This window comes from Oncorhynchus mykiss, chromosome 2 (assembly GCF_013265735.2).
Source record: "Oncorhynchus mykiss isolate Arlee chromosome 2, USDA_OmykA_1.1, whole genome shotgun sequence".
Lineage (NCBI taxonomy): Eukaryota > Metazoa > Chordata > Actinopteri > Salmoniformes > Salmonidae > Oncorhynchus > Oncorhynchus mykiss.
The window spans coordinates 75,845,189-75,858,745 of NC_048566.1; the positions used below are offsets into that span (position 1 = coordinate 75,845,189).

A 13,557-nucleotide genomic window follows, 5' to 3' on the forward strand; every position below is an offset into this window, starting at 1 on the left:
CAACAATTGTTTATAGAAGGATTATTTCGCTTATAATTCACTGTATCACAATTCCAGTGGGTCAGAAGTTCACACTAAGTTGACTATGCCTTTAAGCAGCTTGGAAAATTCCAGAAAATGATGTCATGGCTTCAGAAGCTTCTGATAGGCTAATTGACATAATTTGAGTCAATTGGAGGTGTACCTGTGGATGTATTTCAAGGCCTACCTTCAAACTCAGTGCCTCTTTGCTTGACATCATGGGAAAATCAAAAGAAATCAGCCAAGACCTGAGAAAAACAATTGTAAACCTCCACAAGTCTGGTTCATCCTTGGGAGCAATTTCCAAACGCCGGAAGGTACCACTTTCATCTGTACAAACAATAATATGCAAGTATAAACACCATGGGACCACGCAGCCGTCATACCGCTCAGGAAGGAGATGAATTCTGTCTCCTAGAGATGAATGTACTTTGGTGCGAAAAGTGCAAATCAATTCCAGAACAACAGCAAAGGACCTTGTGAAGATGCTGGAGGAAACAAGTACAAAAGTATCTATATTCACAGTAAAACGAGTCCTATATCGACAGAACCTGAATGGCCGCTCAGCAAGGAAGAAGCCACTGCTCCAAAACTGCCATAAAAAACTGCACATGGGGACAAAGATCATACTTTTTGGAGAAATGTCCTCTGGTCTGATGAAACAAAATATAACTGTTTGGCCATGATGACCATCGTTATGTTTGGAGGAAAAAGGTGGAAGCTTGCAAGCCGAAGAACACCATCCCAACCTTGAAGCACGGGGGTGGCAGCATCATGTTGTGGCGGTGCTTTGCTGCAGCAGGGACTGGTGCACTTCACAAAATAGATGGCATCATGAGGTAGGAAAAGTATGTGGATATATTGAAGCAACATCTCAAGACATCAGTCAGGAAGTTAAAGCTTGGTCGCAAATGGGTCTTCCAAATGGACAATGACCCCAAGCATACTTCCAAAGTTGTGGCAAAATGGCTTAAGGACAACAAAGTCAAGGTATTGGAGTGGCCATCACAAAGGCCTGACCTCAATCCTATTGAGGGCAGAACTGAAAAAGTGTGTGCGAGCAAGGAGGCCTACAAACCTTACTCAGTTACTCCAGCTCTGTCAGGAGGAATGGGCCAAAATTCACCAAATTTATTGTGGGAAGCTTGTGGTAGGCTACCCAAAACGTTTGACCCAAGTTAAACAATTTATAGGCAATGCTACCAAATACTAATTGAGTGTATGTAAACTTCTGACCCACTGGGAATGTGTTGAACAAAATAAAAGCTGAAATAAATAATTATCTCTACTATAATTCTGACATTTCACATTCTTAAAATAAAGTGGTGATCCTAACTGACCTAAGACAGGGAATTTGTACTAGGATTAATGTCAGGAATTGTGAATAACTGTGTTTAAATGTATTTGGCTAAGGTGTATGTTAACTTCCGACTTCAACTGCATGTATCTATGTCCAGACAGTTCCATTCACTGGGAGGAATTCCTTTTGTTGCATCAGCTGTGTGATATCAGGGCAGGGTTATGATTAGGGGGTCAGAGGGGCATCCTAGAGTGTTCTTTCTAAAGCCAGGTACAGATATAGATATGTACAGATGACACTGTGTCACAAGAGCTGTCAGATTAGAAAATCTATCTTTAGAAATGTTGTCAAAACGACATCATAATCCAAAATACACATTACATCGTTAGATGACTTTGAATTTATATTGATTTGAAACCTCTCCATTTTCTCCCACTCTATTTCTCGGCTTATTCCCTCTCTCTCAGCTGACTTCCTTACCTCCCTCTTTCTCTTCCTCCCTTCCTCGTCTCACCCTTTCCCTCTCTATCTTTGTCTATGAGTGTTTGTGTTGTGTGTGTTTCTCCCAGTATATCACTGTTTAACAAAAGTTCAGAGGACAGAGGATTAGGTGTGGTAGGATCCGGGGACATATGTCAGACGAGGCTGCGGGAACCACTAGAGTTGCGTCTGCGCAGGGGGTGAGGAAGGGTGTGTGGAAGGGGGTAGGGGGAGTCGGGGGGACAGTACTGGTGGGGGTGGTTGTAGGGGGGAGGAGGGGGAGGCAGAGGGGGCTCAGATCCCTCTCTGATCCGTACTGGTGTGGACATCGCTGATTGGATGAGGCGGTGGTGGGAGGTGGGGCTTCCTTGACTGAGGAAGGCTTCCATTCGCCCCTGGCCGCTCTGGTCCACAACAATCACCTTGACGATCTGCTGGCATTGAATGAGGGTGTCTGGGCGGAGTTCTCCAGGGTGGGTGGGGCTAAGCATTGCCAGGGGTGCTGCCAGAGCCAGTTGGGTGGAGTCAGGACTGGTCACATGGTAGGTCTGAAGCAGCCTATCAGGGCTGGCCTGGGTCATGTGGTAGGTCTGCAGCAGCCTATTGTGAATTGACACCTAGTTTAGAAACAGCCAGAGAATGGCATGAGGAGTTACCAGCCTGAACGCAGCCTACAGCAGCCCTCTGGTGGGTTAGACACAATGGCAGCATGCAGGGAGCGAACACACACACAATGTCTCCCTAACAAAGATTTTTACATTTACATAATTTAGCAGACACTCTTATCCGCAGCAATTTACAGGAGCATAGGCACATTGACAGATTTTTCACCAAGTCGGCTCGGGGGTTAGAATCAGCGACCTTTCGGTTACTGGCCCAACTCTCTTAACCACTATGCTACCTGCTGCCAAGATATATGCAACTCTAAAGGACTGACTAAGAATTAGGGCTTGGTGGGGAGGTTGGGTTGGGAGCTGCTAGTTCTGTAGAGAGGTCATTTAGAGTGGAGGAACTGGGCTCGATTCAAATCAAATCAAATTGTATTTTTCACATGCGCTGAATACAACCGGTGTACAGATTACAGTGAAATGCTTCCTTAGAAAACCTGAACTAACAATGCAGTTTTAAGAAAAAATAAGTTTTAAGAAAGTATTTACTAAATAAACTGAAGAAAACAATAAAAAAAGTAAATTAAAGAGCAACCATAAAATAACAGTAACAAGGCTATATACAGGGGGTACCGGTACAGAGTCAATGTTCAGGAGCACCGGTTAGTTGAGGTAATAGAGGTAATATGTATGAGAATGGGGGCGTGTCGGCCCTCCTTTTCCTGTAGTCCACGATCATCTCCTTTGACTTGATCACGTTGAGGGAGTGGTTGTTATCCTGGCACCACATTGCCAGGTCTCTGACCTCCTCCCTATAGGCTGTCTCATTGTTGTCGGTGATCAGGCATACCACTGTTGTGTTGTTGGCAAACTAAATTATGGTGTTGGAGTCGTGCTTGGCCATGCAGTAATGGGTGAACAGGGAGTACAGAGGGGACTAAGCACGCACCCCTGAGGGGCTCCCGTGTTGAGGATCAGCGTGGCAGATGTGTTGTTCTTTACCCTTACCACCTGGGGGGCGGCCCATCAGGAATTCCAGGATTCAGTTGCAGAGAGGGCTGTTTAATTCCAGGGTCCTTAGCTTAATTATGAGCGTTGAAGGCACTGTTGTGTTGAACTAAATGGTGCTCTCATGCATGCTTCAGTGTTGCTGTAGTCAATGAATAGCATTCTCACGTAGGTGTTCCTTTTGTCCATGTGGGAAAGGTCAGTGTGGAGTGCAATAGAGATTGCGTCATCAGTGGATCTGTTGGGGCGATATGCAAATTGGAGTGGGTCTAGGGTGTCTGGGATAATGGAGTTGATGTGAGTCATGACCAGCCTTTCAAAGCACTTCATGACTACAGACGTGAGTGCTACAGGGCGGTAGTCATTTAGGCATGTTACCTTGGTGTTCTTGGGCACATGGACTATGATGGTCTGCTTGAAATATGTTGCTATTACAGACTCAGTCAGGGACAAGTTGAAAATGTCAGTGAAGACACTTGCCAGTTGGTCAGTGCATGCTCGGAGTATACGTCCTGGTAATCCATTTGGCCCTCTGGCCTTGTGAATGTTGACCTGTTTATTGGTCATACTCACATCGGCTACGGAGAGCTTGATCACACAGTCATCCGGAACAGCTGGTGCTCTCATGCATGCTTCAGTGTTGCTTGCCTTGAAGGCGCATAGAAGTAATTTAGCTTGTCTGGTAGTCACAGGGCAGCTCACGGCTGTGCTTCCCTTTGTAGTCCGTAATAGTTTACAAGCCCTGCCACATCCGACGAGCATTGAAGCCGTTGTAGTAGGATTCAATCTTAGTCCTGTATTGACCCTTTGCCTTCGTCGGAGGGCATAGCGGGATTTCTTATCAGCGTCCGGGTTAGAGTCCCGTTCCTTGAAAGCGGCAGCTCTACCCTTTAGCTCAGTGCAAATGTTGCATGTAATCCTTGGCTTCTGGTTGGGGTATGTACGTACGGTCACTGTGGGGACAACATCATCAATGCACTTACTGATGAAGCCAGTGACTGATGTGGTGAACTCCTCAATGCCATCGGAAGAATCCCAGAACATATTCCAGTCTGTACTAGCAAAATAGTCTTGTAGCTTAGCATCTGCGTCATCTAGCCACTTCCATATTATGCGTGTCACTGGTACTTCCTGCTTTAGTTTTTGCTTGTAAGCAGGAATCAGGAGGATATATTTATGGTCAGATTTGCCAATTGGAGGGCTAGGGAGTGCTTTGTACACGTCTCTGAGTGTGGAGTAAAGGTGGTCTAGAGTTTTCTCTGGTTGAAAATGTAACATGCTTGTAGAAATTAAGTAAAATTGATTTATTTTGCATTAATGTCTCGGCCACTAGCAGCGCCACCTTTGGATGAGCATTTTCTTGCATTGGTTTGTGGTGGTAAGTAGATGAAATATATAGATGAAAACTCTCTTAGTACATAGTGTGGTCTACAGCTGAGATACTCTACCTCAGGCGAGTAAAACCTTGAGACTTCATTAATATTAGACTTTGTGCACCAGCTGTTATTGACAAATAGACACAGACCGCCACCCCTTGTCTATCTGTTCTATCTTGCCGATGCACGGAAAACCCAGTCAGCTGTATGTTATCCATGTCATCATTCAACCACGAATGGGTGAAACATAAAATATTACAGTTTTTAATGTCCCGTTGATAGGATAGTCTTGATCCGAGCTCATCCAGTTTATTATCCAATGATTGATGTTGGCTAATAGGACTGATATTAGAGGAGGTTACCCACTCGCCGTCAGATTCTTATAAGGCACCCCGACCTATATCTCTGTCTCTTCTTAATGCAAATGACGGGGATTTGGGCCTTGTCTGGTGTCTGAAGTAAATCCTTCGCGTCCGACTCGTTACGAGGTGGGTAATCGCTGTTCTGATATCCAGAAGCTCTTTTCGGTCATAAGAGATGGTGGCAGAAACATTATGTACAAAATAAGTTACAAATAATGCAAAAAAACACACAATAGCACAACTGGTTAGGAGCCCGTAAAACGGCAGCAATCTCCTCCAGCGCCATTTTAAAAATCATACGCATGCATGCATGCATACACAGACACGCGCATCAACCCTGAGTCTGGCCATGGAGATGGTTTAGAAAAGCTTATGATGGCTGGGAAGCAGATGTTCTGTTAGCAGGAGGCTAATAGCTCACCGTGCATTAGCAGGTGGCTAATAGTTCATTACTGCCCCCTGTTAGCAGAAAGCTGAAGGTTAAATCTAGCCCTACAGTTGTGGCTGTGTCGCTCTGAGTCACACAGAGCTGGAGGGAGATGACGAGGGTCTCCTTTAATCCTCACCTGTCTGTATCTTTGCTAACAAAAATACACTGTGTGTATGTGACTCACCTCCACAGTGTTGTTGCTAGTCTTGTCATACAGATCTTTCTGGGCTGAGGGGAGAAACACAGAAGTGACACTCAGAGACACAGAGTGGTGTGTGGTGCTAGTTGCTAACTTAGTGTTTGTTTGTTACCTGTGGGGGATCCTGTGTGTGCTGAGTGTGTGCCCATCTGTCCTCCGTTGGTGTGGGGGGTGTGAGTCTGCACCCCCTGTTCTCTCTTCAGCTCCCCTGTAGACAGTGATATATGACCATATATTACATAAAGCGTGTGTGTGCATGTGCGTGTATGTGCGTGTGTGTGTGTGTGTGTGCTCACATTGAATGTGTATCTGCTCCATCTCGTTGACCTCAGTGATGGACTCTCGTAGCTCCTCTGTGAACTTCCTGAGCTCCTCTCCACTGGGGGAGCAGAAACTCACCATCTGCTTCTTCTCTGACGAGAACGGACTCAACATGGTGATGCCATGAGCATAGTCTGGACACACACACGCACGCACGCACGCACGCACGCACACACACACACACACATACACACACACACACACACACACACACACACACACACACACACACACACACACACACACACACACACACACACAGTTAGCTATGTGAGTAGAATGGTGATGCCACTGATATAGTCTGGACTCTGGACAATGTCACAGCTCATAATTAGCTATGTATGTAGAAGTACAGTGTTATAGTACAGTAGTAGTAGTAGTAGTAGTAGTAGTATTGGACAGTAGTAGTAGTAGTAGTAGTAGTAGTAGTAGTAGTAGTAGTAGTAGTAGTAGGGTAGTAGTATTGGACAGTAGTAGTAGTAGTAGTAGTAGTAGTAGTAGTAGTAGTAATAGTGGTAGTAGTAGTAGTAGTAGTAGTAGTAGTAGTAGTAGTAGTAGTAGTAGTAGTGGTAGTAGTAGTAGTAGTAGTAGTAGTGGTAGTAGTAGTAGTAGTATTGGACAGTATTAGTAGTAGTAGTAGTAGTAGTAGTAGTAGTAGTGGTAGTAGTAGTAGTAGTATTGGACAGTAGTAGTAGTAGTAGTAGTATTGGACAGTAGTAGTAGTAGTAGTAGTAGTAGTAGTAGTAGTAGTATTAGTAGTAGTAGAAGTATCAGTAGTAGTAGTAGTAGTAGTAGTAGTAGTAGTAGTAGTAGTAGTAGTAGTAGTAGTAATAGTGGTAGTAGTAGTAGTAGTAGTAGTAGTGGTAGTAGTAGTAGTAGTAGTAGTAGTAGTAGTACTAGTAGTATTGGACAGTATTAGTAGTATTAGTAGTAGTAGAAGTATTAGTAGTAGTAGTAGTAGTAGTAGTAGTAGTAGTAGTAGTAGTAGTAGTAGTAGTGGTAGTAGTAGTAGTAGTATTGGACAGTAGTAGTAGTAGTAGTAGTAGTATTGTACAGTAGTAGTAGTAGTAGTAGTAGTAGTAGTAGTAGTGGTAGTAGTAGTAGTAGTAGTAGTAGTAGTAGTAGTAGTATTGGACAGTATTAGTAGTATTAGTAGTAGTAGGAGTATTAGTAGTAGTAGTAGTAGTAGTAGTAGTAGTAGTAGTAGTAGTGGTAGTAGTAGTAGTAGTAGTAGTATTGGACAGTATTAGTAGTATTAGTAGTAGTAGAAGTATTAGTAGTAGTAGTAGTAGTAGTAGTAGTAGTAGTAGTAGTGGTAGTAGTAGTAGTAGTGGTAGTAGTGGTAGTAGTGGTAGTAGTGGTAGTAGTAGTAGTAGTGGTAGTAGTAGTAGTAGTAGTAGTAGTAGTAGTGGTAGTAGTAGTAGTGGTAGTAGTGGTAGTAGTAGTAGTAGTGGTAGTAGTGGTAGTAGTAGTAGTAGTAGTGGTAGTAGTGGTAGTAGTGGTAGTAGTAGTAGTAGTGGTAGTAGTAGTACTAGTGGTAGTAGTAGTAGTAGTGGTAGTAGTAGTAGTAGTGGTAGTAGTGGTAGTAGTAGTAGTAGTAGTAGTAGTAGTAGTAGTAGTAGTAGTAGTAGTAGTAGTAGTAGTAATAGTATAGAAATTACATTCGTTACTGAAGAGGTGGAATTGCATGCCCAGTAGACCCATGGCTTTACAGAAGGTGTAGGAGGCAGAAGTCTTCTTCTTGGGACACAGCTTCAGGATCTGTGTGAGGAAATAGCAGAATGAACATAAGCTACACCATCAGTACACATACACATACTGTTACTACACAAAATAACACTACTCGCGTGTGTGTGTTTGCGGGTGCGTGCTTGTGTGTGTTCTCACAAGTATGAGGTCGTTGAACAGGAACACCTCTCTCTGGGTGTTGGCCAGTTTCTGTTTCAGGGGTTTGTTGAAGTCTGCCACCTCAAACAGACGACAGCAGCACACCAGCCTACGGTGGGGCACAGACAGAATCTACAAAGAAACACACACACACACCATGGGCTAAACACACACACACCACAGGCTAAACACACACACCATGAGGTTAACACACACACACACACCATGGGCTAAACACACACAGACCATGGGGTTAAAAAACACACACCACGGGCTTAACATACACACACACACACACCACGGGTTAACAAACACACACACCACGGGCTTAACAAACACACACACCATGGGGTTAACACACACACACCATGGGGTTAACCCACACACACACCACAGGCTTAACAAACACACACACCATGGGGTTAACACACACACACCATGGGCTAAACACACACATATACACACACCATGAGGTTAACACACACATACACCATGGGTTTAACACACACGCACCATGGGATTAACACACACACTATGGAGTTAACAAACACACACACACACACACACACACACCATGGGTTTAACACACACACACACCATGAGGTTAACACACACACCATGGGCTTAACACACACACCATGGGGTTAACACACACACACACACACTCACCACTCTCTCACACACATGCACACACCTCTCCCTCAAACTCTCTTACTCTCTCTCCATCTCTCTTTCAGACACACAACACACACACGCACCACTCTCTCTCTCCCTCTCACTTTCTGTCTAGCTATCTGACACACACACACCCAAACCCACCGTCTTCATGCCCAGTATGGACTGTTCCACACGGCTGACGTAGGTGACGTGGTCTTCGTTGGAGCGTAGCTCTCTCTGCTGGGTCCTCTCATAGATCCCTGTCACCATCTCCCTGGGGATGTCTGCTCCGTCGTCCACTCCTAAGGGAACAGGGACACACACTACTAGTCACACAGGAGGAACTACAGAGGAAATTCACAAAATAAAGTAATAGCTGAATTTACTCCATCCCTGGTTTAGACTCATTGCAGGACAGGACAGGATTGCCTGGTAGTTAGTAGCATCCCTATCTGTCAACAGTAGATATGCTGTGGCTCTATCTCACCACTAGAGGGAGACCTTGTGTTGTGTTCCAGTCAGGAGAGAAGCCCCCATTCCAAAATCAAATCAAATTAAATTGTATTGGTCACATACACATGGTTAGCAGATGTTATTGCGGGTGTAGCGAAATGCTTGTGCTTCTAGTTCTGACAGTGCAGCAATATCTAACAAGTAATATCAAACAATTCCACAACAGATACCTAATGCACACACATCTAAATAAAGGAATGGAATAACAATATATACATATAAACATATGGATGAGCAATGACACAGTGGTGTAGGCAAGATGCAATAGATGGTATAAAATGCAGATATACATATGAGCTGAGTAATGCAAGATATGTAAACATTATTAAAGTGGCATTTTTAAAGTGGCATTATTAGAACATGACTCCTCATGTTCTAATAATGCCACTTTAAAAATGCAACTTTAATAATTTATTTAGGGGTTAGGGATGTTCCAGCCCTCAGCCTTCTCTCACTTGTCCCTGGTTTGGTGTGTTCTCTACACTGACCAGCCCTGATCCTTCCACTCTAATGATATGGGCCAGTCCAGATGAAAATGGCCATGTGTTGTATTAAAATATTCAAAGCATTGTGTGTGTGCATCTGTGCAGGTTTGTGTGTCAGTTCTATAAATAACCCCTCCAGTGTCTCAGAAACGCTGTCATAAATGTTGCAAGGCTTCTGCAGCTCATTATACTGAGTCACACTCATAAACACACACACACACACACACACACACACACACACACACACACACACACACACACACACACACACACACACACACACACTGTCACAAAAATAACACCATGGGGTTTGTATTATTTTGATTCGTTATTTTATCAGTAGGCACAGAAATGACACCGAAGGAAGAACTAAACAAAGACACAACTCCCCTAATAAGCTAGGCCCTGTTTGTTGACAACAGACAGACACACAGACACCCAGTCACCTCGTAGGTTGCGTATGAAATCGTTGAGGCCCATCTTGCGTTGAGGTTTGATGTTAGGGGAGTACATGTCAGTGTTGAGGAGGACCACAGCAAAGGCCAGGATGAAGATGGTGTCTGGGTTATGGAACTGCTGCACCACCTCAGGATTACACATGCAATACCTCTGACTGTAGAGGTGGACAGGTAGAGAGATGGAGAGAGAGGTATCTACACACTCTTTTGTTGCTGAGAATTGTGCAAACCTGTAGTGTATTCAAAGTTTTAGAAAGCTTCTATACTTAGTCATTTCCTGTTTAGAATGTCAGACTTGATTTGCCCTAAGAAAAAATGTATAAACCCCTACAAAGAAATTCCAATAGTTTTAATCCATATAGTAATTCACATTTTCTGTTGCAGCTGGATTATTTTCCTGGCTAAAATTAAGATCCTACATCTGTACAGTACCTCTGACAGGGGGAAGGGGAGCAATGAAAAAGAGAGAGTGAAAGAGAGACAGAGAAAGAGACAGGTCCAATGAAAAAGAGAGAGAGAAAGATAAACAGAGAAAGAGAAAGAGACAGGTCCAATGAAAAAGAGAGAGTGAAAGAGAAAGAGAAAGAGAGACAGAGAAAGAGACAGGTCCAATGAAAAAGAGAGAGTGAAAGAGAAAGAGAAAGAGAGACAGAGAAAGAGACAGGTCCAATGAAAGAGAGACAGAGAAAGAGACAGGTCCAATGAAAAAGAGAGAGTGAAAGAGAAAGAGAAAGAGAGACAGAGAAAGAGACAGGTCCAATGAAAAAGAGAGAGAGAAAGAGAGACAGAGAAAGAGACAGGTCCAATGAAAAAGAGAGAGTGAAAGAGAGACAGAGAAAGAGACAGGTCCAATGAAAAAAAGAGAGAGAAAGAGAGACAGAGAAAGAGACAGGTCCAATGAAAGAGAGAGAGTGAAAGAGAAAGAGAGACAGAGAAAGAGACAGGTCCAATGAAAAAGAGAGAGAAAGAGAAAGAGAGACAGAGAAAGAGACAGGTCCAATGAAAGAGAGAGAGAGAAAGAGAGACAGAGAAAGAGACAGGTCCAATGAAAAAGAGAGAGTGAAAGAGAAAGAGAAAGAGAAAGAGAGACAGAGAAAGAGACAGGTCCAATGAAAGAGAGAGAGAGAAAGAGAGACAGAGAAAGAGACAGGTCCAATGAAAAAGAGAGAGTGAAAGAGAAAGAGAAAGAGAAAGAGAGACAGAGAAAGAGACAGGTCCAATGAAAGAGAGAGAGTGAAAGAGAAAGAGAGACAGAGAAAGAGACAGGTCCAATGAAAGAGAGAGAGTGAAAGAGAAAGAGAGACAGAGAAAGAGACAGGTCCAATGAAAAAGAGAGAGTGAAAGAGAAAGAGAGACAGAGAAAGAGACAGGTCCAATGAAAAAGAGAGAGAGAAAGGGAGACAGAGAAAGAGACAGGTCCAATGAAAGAGAGAGAGTGAAAGAGAAAGAGAGACAGAGAAAGAGACAGGTCCAATGAAAGAGAGAGAGTGAAAGAGAAAGAGAGACAGAGAAAGAGACAGGTCCAATGAAAAAGAGAGAGTGAAAGAGAGACAGAGAAAGAGACAGGTCCAATGAAAAAGAGAGAGAAAGAGAGACAGAGAAAGAGACAGGTCCAATGAAAAAGAGAGAGAGAAAGAGAGACAGAGAAAGAGACAGGTCCAATGAAAAAGAGAGAGTGAAAGAGAGACAGAGAAAGAGACAGGTCCAATGAAAAAAAGAGAGAGAAAGAGAGACAGAGAAAGAGACAGGTCCAATGAAAAAAAGAGAGAGAAAGAGAGACAGAGAAAGAGACAGGTCCAATGAAAGAGAGAGAGTGAAAGAGAAAGAGAGACAGAGAAAGAGACAGGTCCAATGAAAAAGAGAGAGAGAAAGAGAGACAGAGAAAGAGACAGGTCCAATGAAAAAGAGAGAGTGAAAGAGAGACAGAGAAAGAGACAGGTCCAATGAAAAAAAGAGAGAGAAAGAGAGACAGAGAAAGAGACAGGTCCAATGAAAGAGAGAGAGTGAAAGAGAAAGAGAGACAGAGAAAGAGACAGGTCCAATGAAAAAGAGAGAGAAAGAGAAAGAGAGACAGAGAAAGAGACAGGTCCAATGAAAGAGAGAGAGTGAAAGAGAAAGAGAGACAGAGAAAGAGACAGGTCCAATGAAAGAGAGAGAGTGAAAGAGAAAGAGAGACAGAGAAAGAGACAGGTCCAATGAAAAAGAGAGAGAAAGAGAAAGAGAGACAGAGAAAGAGACAGGTCCAATGAAAAAAAGAGAGAGAAAGAGAGACAGAGAAAGAGACAGGTCCAATGAAAAAGAGAGAGAGAAAGAGAAAGAGAGACAGAGAAAGAGACAGGTCCAATGAAAAAAAGAGAGAGAAAGAGAGACAGAGAAAGAGACAGGTCCAATGAAAAAAAGAGAGAGAAAGAGAGACAGAGAAAGAGACAGGTCCAATGAAAGAGAGAGAGAGAAAGAGAGACAGAGAAAGAGACAGGTCCAATGAAAAAAAGAGAGTGAAAGAGAGACAGAGAAAGAGACAGGTCCAATGAAAAAAAGAGAGAGAAAGAGAGACAGAGAAAGAGACAGGTCCAATGAAAAAAAGAGAGTGAAAGAGAGACAGAGAAAGAGACAGGTCCAATGAAAAAAAGAGAGAGAAAGAGAGACAGAGAAAGAGACAGGTCCAATGAAAAAAAGAGAGAGAAAGAGAGACAGAGAAAGAGACAGGTCCAATGAAAAAGAGAGAGAGAAAGAGACAGGTCCAATGAAAAAGAGAGAGAGAAAGAGAGACAGAGAAAGAGACAGGTCCAATGAAAGAGAGAGAGTGAAAGAGAAAGAGAGACAGAGAAAGAGACAGGTCCAATGAAAAAGAGAGAGTGAAAGAGAAAGAGAGACAGAGAAAGAGACAGGTCCAATGAAAAAGAGAGAGAGAAAGAGAGACAGAGAAAGAGACAGGTCCAATGAAAAAGAGAGAGAGAAAGAGAGACAGAGAAAGAGACAGGTCCAATGAAAGAGAGAGAGAGAAAGAGAGACAGAGAAAGAGACAGGTCCAATGAAAGAGAGAGAGAGAAAGAGAGACAGAGAAAGAGACAGGTCCAATGAAAGAGAGAGAGTGAAAGAGAAAGAGAGACAGAGAAAGAGACAGGTCCAATGAAAGAGAGAGAGTGAAAGAGAAAGAGAGACAGAGAAAGAGACAGGTCCAATGAAAGAGACAGAGTGAAAGAGAAAGAGAGACAGAGAAAGAGACAGGTCCAATGAAAGAGAGAGAGAGAAAGAGAGACAGAGAAAGAGACAGGTCCAATGAAAGAGAGAGAGAGAAAGAGAAAGAGACAGGTCCAATGAAAGAGAGAGAGAGAAAGAGAGACAGAGAAAGAGACAGGTCCAATGAAAGAGAGAGAGAGACAGAGAAAGAGACAGGTCCAATGAAAAAGAGAGAGAGAAAGAGAGACAGAGAAAGAGACAGGTCCAATGAA

At 43.3% G+C, this 13,557-nt stretch overlaps 1 protein-coding gene across 2 annotated transcripts in view; it reads right to left on the bottom strand.

Annotated features, from left to right (window-relative positions):
• Window positions 1–1,352: 1,352 nt before the first annotated feature.
• LOC110496262 (IQ motif and SEC7 domain-containing protein 3) overlaps window positions 1,353–13,557 on the bottom strand; it is a 38,641-nt gene continuing 26,436 nt past the window's right edge. Inside the window, exons 8-15 of one of the 2 annotated variants that reach the window (XM_036955648.1) lie at window positions 10,094–10,260; window positions 8,812–8,951; window positions 7,993–8,124; window positions 7,767–7,866; window positions 6,081–6,239; window positions 5,897–5,992; window positions 5,770–5,813; window positions 1,353–2,418 (exon numbers count right to left, since the gene is read on the bottom strand). In XM_036955648.1, the coding sequence (XP_036811543.1) occupies window positions 1,957–2,418; window positions 5,770–5,813; window positions 5,897–5,992; window positions 6,081–6,239; window positions 7,767–7,866; window positions 7,993–8,124; window positions 8,812–8,951; window positions 10,094–10,260 (1,300 nt within the window). In that variant the 3' untranslated portion in view covers window positions 1,353–1,956. The remainder of the gene's footprint in view (window positions 2,419–5,769; window positions 5,814–5,896; window positions 5,993–6,080; window positions 6,240–7,766; window positions 7,867–7,992; window positions 8,125–8,811; window positions 8,952–10,093; window positions 10,261–13,557) is intronic. The other variant, XM_036955650.1, reaches the window with a different exon arrangement.